At 36.2% G+C, this 13,597-nt stretch overlaps 1 protein-coding gene across 1 annotated transcript in view; it reads left to right on the forward strand.

Moving 5' to 3' along the window:
• Nucleotides 1–13,597, forward strand: part of ME1 (malic enzyme 1) — a 157,484-nt gene that overhangs the window by 68,566 nt on the left and 75,321 nt on the right. Inside the window, exon 5 of the mRNA NM_204303.2 lies at nucleotides 604–765. Coding sequence (NP_989634.2) covers nucleotides 604–765 — 162 coding nt within the window. The remainder of the gene's footprint in view (nucleotides 1–603; nucleotides 766–13,597) is intronic.

The raw sequence follows: 13,597 nt of genomic DNA on the forward strand, positions 1-13,597 counted from the left end.
AGTGTCCAGAGAGGGGCAACAAAGTTGTGAGGGCTCTGGAGCACAAGTCTTAACAGGGAGCATCTGAGGAAACTGGAATTGTTGAGTCTGGAGAAGAGGAGGCTCAGGGGAGACCTTATCGCTCTCTACAGCTACCTGAAAGGAGGTCATAGCGAGGTGAGGGTCTGCCTATTCTCCCAGGTTACTAGTGATAGGATGATAGGTAATGGCCTTAAGTTGTGCCATGGGTCATTCGGATTGAATATTAGGAAAAATTTCTTCTCCAAAGGAGTGGTGAGGCAGTGGCCCAGGATGCCCAGGGAGGTGGCTGAGTCACCATCCCTGGAGGTGTTTGAGAAATGTGTAGATATGGCACTGAGGGGACATGGTTAGTGGTGGGTTGACAGTTGGACTTGGTGATCTTAGTGGTCTTTTCTAACCTTAATGATCCTATTATTCTATGATTTCATGACTTTTGTTTTACTGTTGATTTATTTGTACTAGTTGTACCTGTTTTTAAATAAAAATTTAAAGAACACAGGTATGATTACAAAATAATTTGTATATACAAAAATGATCTTAGCAAATAACTGATTTTTAAAGTACTTTTCTTTCTTCCTCCAGGCTATTGTAGTGACAGATGGAGAACGTATTCTTGGTCTTGGAGACCTTGGCTGTTATGGAATGGGCATCCCAGTTGGTAAACTGGCACTTTATACAGCATGCGGAGGAGTGAAACCTTACGAGTGCCTACCTGTGATGTTGGATGTGGGAACAGATAATGAGGTAAGTACTTTTCTGAAGTGTAGTGTTACCAGTTTTAAGGGAACTGTATAAAACTTGAACCATAAAAAGTTGTTCTTCGCTATTATGATATGGTTTATAATTAAGTGGAAACTAAAAACTCATATGGAAGGGGTCTCATCCTAATGCACAGTATAGATTGTTTAGTAAGGCTTGAGCATTAAGGAAGACGTCTGTGAAAATGTACTGTGTACACTGTAAGTGTTAGAAAGTTGTATAAGAAATTACATCTCAAGAAGGTGGGGATGTTAGAGTTAAAACTATGATACAAAGCAGCATTTTTGCTCTACTTCTGCTGCAGAATTCCTCTGCAATGATTTCAAATGTGAGTTCATTCTGGGGGAACAGCTTGAAGCTATAGCCTGATATGTGTTGTGAGTGCACTTCTATGTACTTCAGTTGTACATTAACTTCAGCTACAGAAATCTCTGTAAGGCTATGAGTTTTCCCAAAACGAGGTCCTAATGCTTCAAAGACTTTGCCTTCCTTGACTTGGCTCTTGGTAGAGAGATTTAAAGACAGCTAGTTATAGAAAATTGGTTTTGTTATTTCCAGAGCTCCTGGGATTACTAGTAATTACTTGGCCTCTCTTGTTCCCTTTTTTTTTTGGTTAAAGAATATTTGAATTGGTGTCTCTTAATGATATCAAATATCATCAGCAATATCATTATGCTTTAGGAGAAGTTGCACTACGAACAATGCAAGCATTAAACTTTGTGAATGATAAATGTATCAGAGATTCATGCGCATTGAAGTTAAACAAAGCATTCTTGTACCAGTGAATTTAGCAGATTTCTAGGTTGCTGGGCTGGGCGTGTGCAACTTCAGCTTCACCTCTGCCCCTGCCTCACTGGGATAGTTTAGACAGTACATTATGAAAGCATTACTAAAATTAGAAATAGTCTGCTACCCTCCTTCTCCATTTCCCCAAAATCCTCTCCTGAAAGTGGATAGATTTACTTGTAAAATTCATCTGATCACTGTAGGGCACAGCCATATAAGTCACATACAAAACTTATTAGCTATAAAATATTTTTATTCCTGGTTTGAGTAGGTGGGACAGTCATTTAATCTATGATTAAGTGTTTCTAAGCAGCAAATTTCATCTGCTACTTCTGATACTGCAATAATCTTTCCATTTTTCTTTCATGTCAAGTTTCGTTATCATTTTTAATTTTTCATGGGATATTATTGTCTTGAAATATATTAAACACATGTTGGTCACACCAAAATAATGCCTCCTATTTATTTCCAAGGACACTACCACAGATACAAAGAGCACAGTAGCACTATTTGCTATAGAGCAAAGTATCAGCTACAAAACAGTGTTTTTCAACACAGTAACCACCATTATCTGTGCATTTTCACCAGCAATGAACAAGAGCCTGCATGCTGTGCTCATAAATATCTGCACCAGTGGAAGTGACCACTGTCACTGTGACCACTGCTGAAATATGTCATCTACTGTCTAACTGTGCTCACATCCTCTGTTTTGTCTCCATAAATGTTCAGCAAGTGTTGACAAATATCAGTGAATGCCATTTTCTTTTCATAGGGAGGAATTCAATGGCACACCTTTGCTTCATATGCACTTTCATATCAGACGTCATTTTGTCAGACTGCCTTTCTGCTGCCATTTGTAACGCAGCAACAACATGTAGTGAAATCTGGACAGGAAGGTTCAACCTCTACTGCCATACCACCAACATCCACAAATGATGTTGCGGACCAACATTAAAAAAATAGGAGGCATTACTTTCAGAGCAACCTCAATGCATGTGTGTGTGTGTGTGTGTGTATGTATATCTAGAAGTACAAAAAAAAAAAAAAGTGTACACGTACTACTAGTTCAACTGTTATAACACTCTTCCTGTGGCTAAATGCTGAGGTCAAGTTTTCTGAAAAGCTGGTCAACCTTAGGTGTTACAAGATGCAAACAAACTCTGTGTGCTGGTGTTTGTTGATTCTCTGGCACCTCCTGTCAGGAGGACTGCCCAGCCATCTAAAAGCCTCAATTAAATTTACTGCTGAAAGAGGCCTTAAACTAATCTTCAGTGAATGGATGGCTGAATAAAGAGGTTTTGTATTTGATTGTTGTTTTTTTCCTCATAGTTGTAGTGGTTGCAAGAAATTATATTAGCCTACAATTCAGCACTGTTCATGCTCATCTGAGTTTTTGCAGTGGCGAGGAGAAGTCAACAGCGTGTGAGAAATTAAGTTTCTGAGTCATGGTTGGGTTACTGACTAGAGGCTCTTTCGGGGTTGTGCTAGACTGCACTTCAAAGAGTAGATGGATGGTTGTTTTTTTTCCCAGTTGGGACTGCTCAGATTTTTAAACATCTACCTTTGAGCTGTAACTGGGAATGAGATCCCAGAATTTGCCACTTGACTGAAGAGACTGCATAGGCCTGATTCTGTTCACTGAACGTTTGGAGCTTGCATCTAGTCTCTTGCTACAACAATCACGTCAGGAATCCAGGGGCACCAGCTCCCTTAGTTTCTTCCTTCTCACCCCCTTTCTCTGCCCCACAGCTCCTGTTCTCTCCTTAATGTTGGTGTTTGTCTGACCAGGTGTTGAGCCACTACAGGACTAAGATAATTGTATTTGTCAAGCTGCTGTGGAATGGCACTTGCCTTACTTATCTTAAAATCTAAACCTTTCTGACAAACAGCAGTGTTTTTATGCTGTATTTTCTTACTCAAGCCAGAATTTTCCACAATCAGACACAATGAAAATCACTTTAATAACTTGAGCATAAATAAATAATAATTATGCTGGACATGTTTTTCAAAATGTGCAGATGTTTTCCATTTAGATTAGTACCTTCTCCCTTTCTGTGGGGCCTCAATGCTTTAAAATGTTTAAAAATATGTATTTTTGGCAACTTTAAACCTGTTGTGCAGAACCTGCAAATTCTCCAGTAAGGTTAAATCTTAATTTAAAGCAGCATGCAAGAAAATCTTCACAAATTTTCATCCTGTATTGTTTTGTTTTGTACATACAGGACACAAAATGGGACATAGGAGCTCACTCCATTCTAATGAGTATTGAATGCTTTATTACTGCTAGTTTTAGCAGAGGCATTTTTACCTTTGGTACTATCCTGCTACTCATAAAATGAGGGAATGAGAAGAGAAGAAAATGCAACATTTTTATACAGTTGTCCAGATAGTAAGACAAATGGAAAATACGTGCTTACAAGTAAAAAATGATCAAGTAGGAAGACTTGCATGACTGAAATTGTAAATTTCTCTGTGTAATCAATACAGGACTGAGAGTCTGAAAGGAGTGGTGTTGACTACTGCCAAAAGCAGTATGCATAGTTTGTAAGTCATTGGCAAATTGGAGGCAAGCAATCACTGTTAGAACATTTTTATACAAATATTTTAAGACACTACATGGAATACTGTTAATTATTTACCATGAAAATTTCAGTGAAAGTTGTGTCTTATTCAGTAACTGTATTTGTAGGAGTTGAAAATAGTGTTTCTCAGTTGGGATTTCAATCCAATTTATGCATTCTCATACACCAGTCTCTGTACTGATACCAAAGTGTTGTTGGGAATGCTGAGGTCATGTGATTTCTGGTTTCTGGGCATTCATCAAACATTAGAGAGGCATATATTAACTGCCTTCTAATGGTTAAAGGATCTGCTTGCAGAATAATGAATAGTTGTCACAATACCAGCAACTAGAACTTATTGGAGACTTCCCTGAAATATTCTCTGCTGTAAGTGGGATGTTTTAAGGGTGAAGGAAATAATCAAGCAGAGTCAAGGAAGAGCATTTAGACATTAAAATACAAATGATGTTGGTTTATTACTTAATACCGTTAGTAAACTCAAAAAATAAATAATGAACAGTAGGCATGTCTGTTAGTTAAAAAAACCGTGCTCACAAGATGGATTCTGTACGGGGAATGTCCAGTTGTGGAAGCTGTGGAAGGGTTCATTGTATGTTAGCATTTAAACATAAGCCATTTACCATACATTTCAGTTTAGTAAGAAAACATTCAATTATTTTTTTTTTAAACTGTACTTTCCCATAGAACAGAGAAGTCAAGACACTTGGTGTTGAAGCCTCTTGGTGTCCTGGAGCCATCCTCAGGGTTGCTCAGCAGACTCAGTAGGGTCAGGTGGACAGATGGACTTGCTGATCTTGAAATTCTTTTCCGACCTAGATGATTCTCTGACTATGACTCAAGCTGCATCCAGGATGGTTTAAAGGAAGCTGGACAAGGAAAATTTGTTTTGCTCTGGATAGACACAGTTAGAAGAATGGTCATATATATATATATGCCATTATTGGCATCTAAATTAACATCATACAGATGAACTATGACTGTCAGTACACTTTTTGCAAATGTGTATCTGATGCTGTTCTTTTATTCATATAACTGACAAATGCAGTCATGTAAGTGCTGAACAGTTCACAAGGGAGAGAAATGTGAAAGGCGGTTGCTAGAGCAGCTCCTGCTCATTTGTCTGCCACACCTCAGGGACTATAAGAAACTGGGCTGCTATTTCAAGCTATTTCTCTCATGCATACTTTGGAATATTTTTCCCTTAACTTTCTGCAAGTATTTAAATGCAGGAATGTGACAGCTCTCACAGTTGCCCTAAATAGGTCAATAAGCATTACTGGGCTGGCAAGTTCAGATATTCCTGGAGGAATGACAGGCATGCATGGTAGAAGAGTGAATCCAGAAAAGCTGAGGTGCAAATTCAAGCTCAGTTCTTCAACTTGATGTTGTAGTTAGCTTTCTGCTTTTCCCCAGATTAACTCCACATGTCATAAGAACTTGTAGCAATCTTCAACTTTCCCATTCTTCCAAAACATCATGCTATGAATGTGAATAAGGAAGCTGCTGATACATACATACAAACATAGAGACAAACCTGCTTCTATTATTTGTATTCCAGCCAAAATAGAAACTCGAATAGAGGAAAGCTCACCGTAGCAGAAAATTGCAGTTTCTAATTGTCACAGGTTCAGCCTGCTTCCTGTGACAAGCAGGTGAAGGGATCCATGGATCCATGCCCCAGGAAGTGGAGTTGGAGGAAAGGAAATTGTAGGGATATGGGCCTAGATGAGGAAAACTGTGTGATGTTATGATGTGGAAAAATGATGAAAAATAATAAAACCATGGCACTAATCAAACTAAACATGCAAACATATTAAAAAAATGATGCACATTGCCTACAGCTGCAGGGATTTCTGAATAAAACATAGTCACAATTATCATTCATATGTAGATGAATTGCACTTCTACACTGTTGTTTGTGTAGTTAACGCATTATAGAATTGTTATGATCTCTGAATTTAAGGAGATCATATTCCTTTTGCCTTGCTCTTGGATTATGACTGTTAGAACTAGAGCCAGCTCTTCAGTGATTGTGTACTGAATAATAATAATGACTAAATGAAATAAGTGAATAAATAATAATGGCACTTCCTGAATTCCATGAATAGAGATTTTTATATAGACAGGAGAGAGGAGTTATCTTTGTAGGTGGGGATCTACTTTTTACGTTATGTTCTGCTGGTGTATTCACGAATAGTTTTGAGTATTTCTGGTATGTGCATGTCCTGTGTGGGGTGCAGACAGTAGATTTCTAGATATACAGCTTTTCATGTAGCTATGTTAAATATGATTGATCGGTTTAACCCACCTTACTGAGGTAGACAATTGCTTTTCCATGTTCCACAGAACAGTGAGTCCAGGCCAGGTACTCAAAGGTAGTGCTGAGGCATAATCATGCTCATCTCCAGAAGTTACAATCTCTAAAACTATTGATGGAGTAAATCTGAATTTTTCTTAGAGTGCAGCGTATTTCCTGCTCCTGCCATTCTAGCAGGAGATGTTTGCAGTAATCTTTTCAGGAGTTTAGACCTTTTCCGGAATTTTTTCTTGCTGTTTGCATTCTCTTTCACAAACCTGGTGCTATTTTACAAGTAGATTTTTTCCCCTTATATCTTGCTGCAAGATCCTTCCCTGGTAGTGCCCTTGAAGTGCCAACACTTCAATAATCATGAAAATTCATGAATATTCCTTCCTTCCTCCTGTTTCTCCCTTCCAGTTGGAAAGAAAATATTGCAGTAGGATAGTACTTTTCATATAGACCATCATTAATCATTTTTTGTTTTCACTGCTCAGAAGTACTGAAAAGTCAAGTCAGTTCTGAATTACACTTCTGTCCAGCCCATGGTACTGAAGAAAAAACCCTAAACCAATATTTTTTGATTTGCAGGAATTAGTAGCCTTCTTTTAAATTCATTCAGTTATTTGGAGTGGATTGAGTCTCGGTTAGAAAAGGGTGTGGACAAGTGCAATCTATTTTTCTTGTTGCTTCTAAAATTAGGGGGCTTGGGTACAGTAGGAAAGATAAAGAGTATAGTTAATAACCATCTAAAGACTGAAGGGAAGGAGTAAAAAAAGAACAAGTAAGAGGATATCAAGTCTAGATTTTACAGTCTATAGTATGGAGAAAGTGGAAAGTCTGAATCTGAGTATGTCTGGCATTTCCCAAAAATGCAGAAAGGTATATATCTAAAATTGTCCTTCAAGCCATGATTTTAATAAGAATCTTAAACGGGTTAAGGATTTTTGCACTGATACCATTATGAAGCTAAAATGGAACAAAACAGTAGTGTATGGAGTGTGTTTGCTTCAGTGCAGAATGATTGTCTCTATGCCATTCTCTTGAAGATTTCACTGCTAAAATAAATATGGCATTGGCCATCTCTCCTAAACATGCTTCATTAAAAAACAAACAAACAAACAAAAAAACAAAACCAGAAATACCTGAAATTGTGCCAACATCCATATTATACTTGAAAACATAAAGGAGTTGGGAAGAGGTTGTAATTTATGAAAACCAACATTTGCCCCTCATTGCAGAGGCTTTTCTACAATTTTCTTAAGCTGCTTACAAATATCTGACAGCTGCTAATTTTTCGCACTTTTTGAAGAGCTTTCCTTCTCTTGCTTTTAAGGGGTCTTTTACTGAACAGTTCTGATAATGCATTTAGAAACATTCATGACTTGAAAATATCAAAAGTTCTTTTGCCTCTAACTCAGAAGTTCTGAGAATTTTTTAGTGTAATAATAAGTCCAAATTTACCATTTGAATGTTTCTGCCATATGCTGCTAATTTGTTGTTGACACATGCATACCTCAGTCTTTTGACTAAGCTGTAATTTACTCTTTCTGTCTCTAAGTATTATTTCACAGTTGCCTGTTCTCTCAGTTTGTAGCTCCCTATTTCTCAGATTTTGAGACCTGTGACAAAGTGAGGTTGAGTTGTCAGAAAAGCACGTAGAAAAATATTAAAACAGAAGAGGAAATGAAATCAGAGCTTTGGAAAGTGGACAAGAAATGATGTTAAATAAGCTTACTTTAACCAAAACTTGAAATAAATGGAAAAGTATGCGTTTATATAGGTGATCCTATGGTGCATGGTATATCCAAATCAATGGCTTGACAAGGCAAGTCTACACCAGAGGAAATATTGATCTAAATTCTTAAATTTTATCAGAACTAGAGGAGAATTTGTAGAGGTTTTTACTCATGCAATTGCAGGTACAGTATTCTGTAATTTGTTTTTGTTTTCTTCTAATTATTATTAGTATTATTTCTAAATGATTATGCATTTCCTTTGTTGTATAAAACCTTCTGATTCTTCAGTCTATAGAAGCCTGTATACAAAGCACAAATGGCTTGTGCTTTCTCGGGAATGCACTGTGTGCTGAACATGAAAGTGTTGCCTACCCTTTTTATGAAATAATTGTGCACAAAGGGGAGCAGCATTTCTTAATGATATTTAGAGCTGTTAACTTTTGACTCATTTGCAAATGTAGATCATATGCTATTCTTTACCATGGCATTCCCAGAGGAATGTATTACATCACCTCTCTTGTTTTCATTTAGAGGTTTTTCTTATATTTTGTTAGGCTCAGCTCAGTAGCTGTGATTATGAGTAGATTTATCAATAAAATTCCAGTATAAGCGGGCTTTTCTTTTAAACATTTACTCAATTTGAATGTTTTTCAGACTCAATGACATGTTATCTACACTAGCCACATTTTGATTCACTTGTATATTCTTGTATACACTTGTATAAATCACAAGTATATTCACTTGTAATGAACTTATTTCTTCATTTAAAGAGTAGAATGACATTCTGTGTTTACAATATTTTTGTTATAATGCATGTCTCCTTTGGTCTAATACAGAAATGAAAGATGCTTTCCTCTAAATTTTCATTCAGAAGATAAGTACATACAGCCTTTTGTCAAACCAATGAACTAATCACACATTAAAACAAACAAACAAACAAAAATACAACAATGTAAAATCTTAATTTTCTTCATCTGGTTTTGCTTTTGCCATTGTACAAGTTTATTGCAATCTATAATACTCATTGAATTTTTCTTGCCCAGTTAAATTAAAGGAGACTTTCAAGTTAATTTAACCTTTTTAATATCTTTAATATTAATAACATGATGTATAAAATATTATTATATATTCCAGAACTGGATTTAACTTCATTATCATTGTATTTTCCTCTACTTAAACTGTATTGTACTTAGATTTCCAAAAAATACTGGCGATTACTACTTGTAATCTCCTTGTAACTATCCAGCTTTCTTGTATTGCTTGAGTCCTAGACGAAAAGCTAGGCCTTCCTAGTATACCTACATAGATAGCAATATTTTTTGTCTGTCCTCTATTATCTTTCCCATACTTGAGATTCAACAGAATAGTCAATTATAATCTCATATTTGAGTAATTCATCTTGAGAATGTGGCCCAGCATTCCTGAACTCAGTGAGCTCCACATGACTGGGCAAGAGAAAAGAACCTTTAGCGTCATCTGAAGCCAGGATACTAATCTGAAGCTAATTCTATGAAGAGAAGTAGACACTTCTTGTAGAGGATCTGCCTCAAATTGGTCTAAATAATTGTATCTTAAAACTACCTATTTTTTTCCAATGACTACTAGAACAACTTAGACTAGATTAGATGTTGAAATATCCAACATAGATTCTTAATTTAGGTAGGATAAATGCATACTTGGTTTGCCCTTCACTTTCCTCTCTTCTGCATGTTTATTCCACATTGTTCAGACTTTTAAAAAGATTTAACTTATTTTTGAACGCATCAACTTTTTTTTTTTTTTTTTAAACAAACTGTTGTTGAGAAATGCCATTCTACTGCTTAATGTGTGAGAAGACCTCAACAATTATCTCGTACTTTTGTTCAGTTGTCATCCTCCAAACTTTGCCATTTTGGTTAGGAGAGTGTGGCATTCTTTTCCCTAGACTGTTAATTTATTTTTATGAAATATGTTGTTTACGAATATTTCTTCTGTGAAGTAATCTATTTCATTAGACCATGGAAAATATGAGAGAGCCAGCCAGATGGGGTTTCACATTGTTGCATTTACCAAACAGTGTATCTGCAATGATTTTATGGACTCAGCAAGAAGCAGAGGAGGAAACAGCTTTAACAGGAAGAACATTAATGCTAGCACTAGATTTATGTCTCAGTTTCATCTCATATTAAGGAGTATGATCTGTATACTGATATTACCAGCAGTTCCATCAGTTCATTTCATTTCTTTTCACTCCGCATTTCAGCAAAAGCGGATTTTTAAAAGAGGGTAGAAATGAATAACTGGAAATGCTTATTTTGGATAGTATGCATGAATATCCATAGACCAAACTGATGGCAGACCTTATTTCAAAATACATCAAACATTTCCAATTCTTCACACTCAGAAGACGGCAAGAGATAGTGTTTGTTTTAGTTGGCTTCTGTTCTTTCTGAAACTAGCTCTCTGCTTCTTCAAGACTGCTTCTTGACAGTCAATGGAGAAGATGAGAGTGGGAATGAGCCATAAATATAGCTATTATAACAAACTGTGAGATAAGATGCATCATCTACTTTACCACTGAAATAGACCTAGTTTCTGAGACAAAATATTGTGGGATGATGGTGAGGCTGATCCAAAAACCTTGGGCCTTGCTCTAAGAGGTCTACTTTGTGCACAGAGCTACTTCTGCCTTATTTTTTTCCTGTTGTTAGGAAATCAGGCATAATGAGATGTGAACATCAAAAGAATATCATCAGACCTGGTTAGTAATTTCCAGTCCGTCAAAGGGTCATTGTTGGTGTGACCTGTTTATGTAGGAAGAGACTCAACATATTTGGTTCCAGTAAAGATCATGGTTGTGTCAGCACTGGAGACAGGGATGTCAGGGTCAAAGATATTCTGGTGAAGGTCTACAAGGGAGTAATTTATGGAAGTAAATGAAATAAATAGATACAAGTTTAACAGAGTTGAGAATAAGAGGACGCAACAAGTGATAAAGATTTATAGTTACATCTGAAAGAAAACAAAAATAATCACAAAATATCAGAATTGTTGATCAGAAACAAGACATACTAATAACATGGAATAAGATTTTCAGTTTTATAAGCAATGAATCTACTGATATGTTAAAATTCTCTTCAGTTTTTCTGTATAGTGGACGGAAGACATAATTTGTTTGTTATCAAACTGAGTTGAAAAAAATAAAAGAAAAATGTCTCTAATTTCTAGAACAATTCACTGAGGCCAGAATTGTTTGTAGGTTACTGTGGATGCTATTCTAACCTTTTCAGATCATATTCTGTAACTGCTCTTTGATCATCTTCTGTAATTCATTATTGGCACTCACTGTGTAACATTCTTTCAGCATTTTAGGGTGGAGTTTTGTATTTTCCTTTATATGTTTCAGAGCAATAAGGTAATAATGTTTGGTTGTGACAGTCTATTTCTGTAGCTTGTTCCCCCCTTCTCAGTCAGGCATATTCTAAAATACGGGGGGCATTGTTAAATGTTTTGTGATGTGTGACAGGACATGCAGTTTGAGATTTTAGCTATTTAATTGCTGGAGCTCCAGGAGAAGAAATGATAGTTATTAGCCGTCTGGGGGCTGTTTATGGTCAGTTGCACTGAGAGCTTAATGATTAGCCTGAGCTTTTCCTGAGATTCAGTAAAATCTTTTATAGAAAGTAGATGTCAGGGATTGAGGAAATTTATTCTCATGCCTTCTGATAATTACATGCGTTAAATGTAAAACTCACTCCACTTCTTTGTTTTCTGATTATTGTCTCTATTTTAAAATATTAATTATTATATGCAGTGTAATCTGCTGAAGTCCTGAACAATGTCAGATTCTTCAGGACTATTGTTGTCTCAATAGACAAATAAGATTAAGATTTTCAAGAAACGCTACTGGCATGCAGACAACCATTTGTTTTCAGTTTTACTGTATAAAAGAGTTATGCATCCTTAAATTGCATCTGATGAAACATTGCTCTGCAACCATGGTTCTGAGCGTCTTCCAAATTCCAACTCAAATTACAGGCATTTGTGGAGTTGGCATCATCCCTATCCCTTCGGACAGATGTTAATGTTAAGAGAGTTCTCTGATACTGTTAAACATTATATAGTATGTTTATCTTGGTGTTTTTATTTTTGTGCATCCCAGAATGCACAATGAATTAGGCCTCCCCGATCTCTTCACCAACTCTGCTAGATGTGGTTGTGGCAGCATGTCACCGATGCAGTGCTAACCTGAATTAATGTATCAGTCTCTACCCTTGGATATCGTGGTGAAGATGTCCTTGTGACAAAATCATTTGTGACCTCTTAAGAGGATGAGTCAGAAGGCAGTATTAGATGGGGAGTAATATATTATTTCTAAGAAAGTGAAAAAAAATTGTATGAAAGGAGCAGGCTGTTTTCTGAGCTCTGTTAATAGGAAGCTACATTTCTAGGTCCACCAGAATTGTCCAGTATTGAGTTCTCTATGGATATTCCCAACTAGCAACTCCTTCTAAGAGCTTCCCAAGCTTGGCTTTTCCTTCAGCCATTCTTGACTTTATCCTGTCACATGAAAGATGATGTTTGTTTGTTTTTCACCTAATTCATTTGTAAAGCTTTTTAGAAAAGTCATTGTCAAGCTGAGGAACTGAAAGGTATTTTGAGAAGAGTAACATAACCAAGAAAATGCATTGAAATGTTACATGCAACTGACCATCTTCATAATTCCCCTTCAGATGCTCTCTAACAGTTTTATATGTCCTAATACTGTGGCACCCAAAACTGCTAATACTGTGCTGGTCTACAAACAAGGATGTTTGTCTCTCCCTAACTTTTCATTTTAATAAAAAATCAAAGGACTTACATTAGAATGCTGCTAAATACATCATCATTCCAAAATAAACTACTTGTAACACAATGTTTATAGATTTTCAGAATATAAACACCGTTAGTTAACTGATTGAACTAGAGAACAAGTTAAAGTTAAACATAAAATCATTAAGTTGTAATTATTTGTATCCTTTCATTTCTATGTAGCATTAATTTTTAGGGAGCATATTCTTCAGCTGAAATAGTTTTACCTCTGTGTTTACACTATTCTGTGTATTCTAGCAACAAAACAAAAATTATAATTATGTATCTATTCTAAACGCTGCAGGAAAACGTGGCAAGAGCTGGATGCCAGGTACCTTCTAAAGTCATTTTTTCCTGTCACAGGCTCTTCTATTTCTATACAAATACTTCAATTTTGTAGTCAAGAACCATTTCTGGAATGACATTTTCATTCCCATTTTGAATTTGCCTACCTATTTCAAATGACTTCAGGAAAATCTGACATACCAAGGATAATTTTACTTCTCTGGAAGATAAATTCACGGGAAATGCAAATGTACTGCGTTTAGCAATGTGAAATCTTAAGATGAGTTTGGAAACCCTGT

The sequence above is a fragment of the Gallus gallus genome, chromosome 3, assembly GCF_016699485.2.
Source record: "Gallus gallus isolate bGalGal1 chromosome 3, bGalGal1.mat.broiler.GRCg7b, whole genome shotgun sequence".
Taxonomy (NCBI): domain Eukaryota; kingdom Metazoa; phylum Chordata; class Aves; order Galliformes; family Phasianidae; genus Gallus; species Gallus gallus.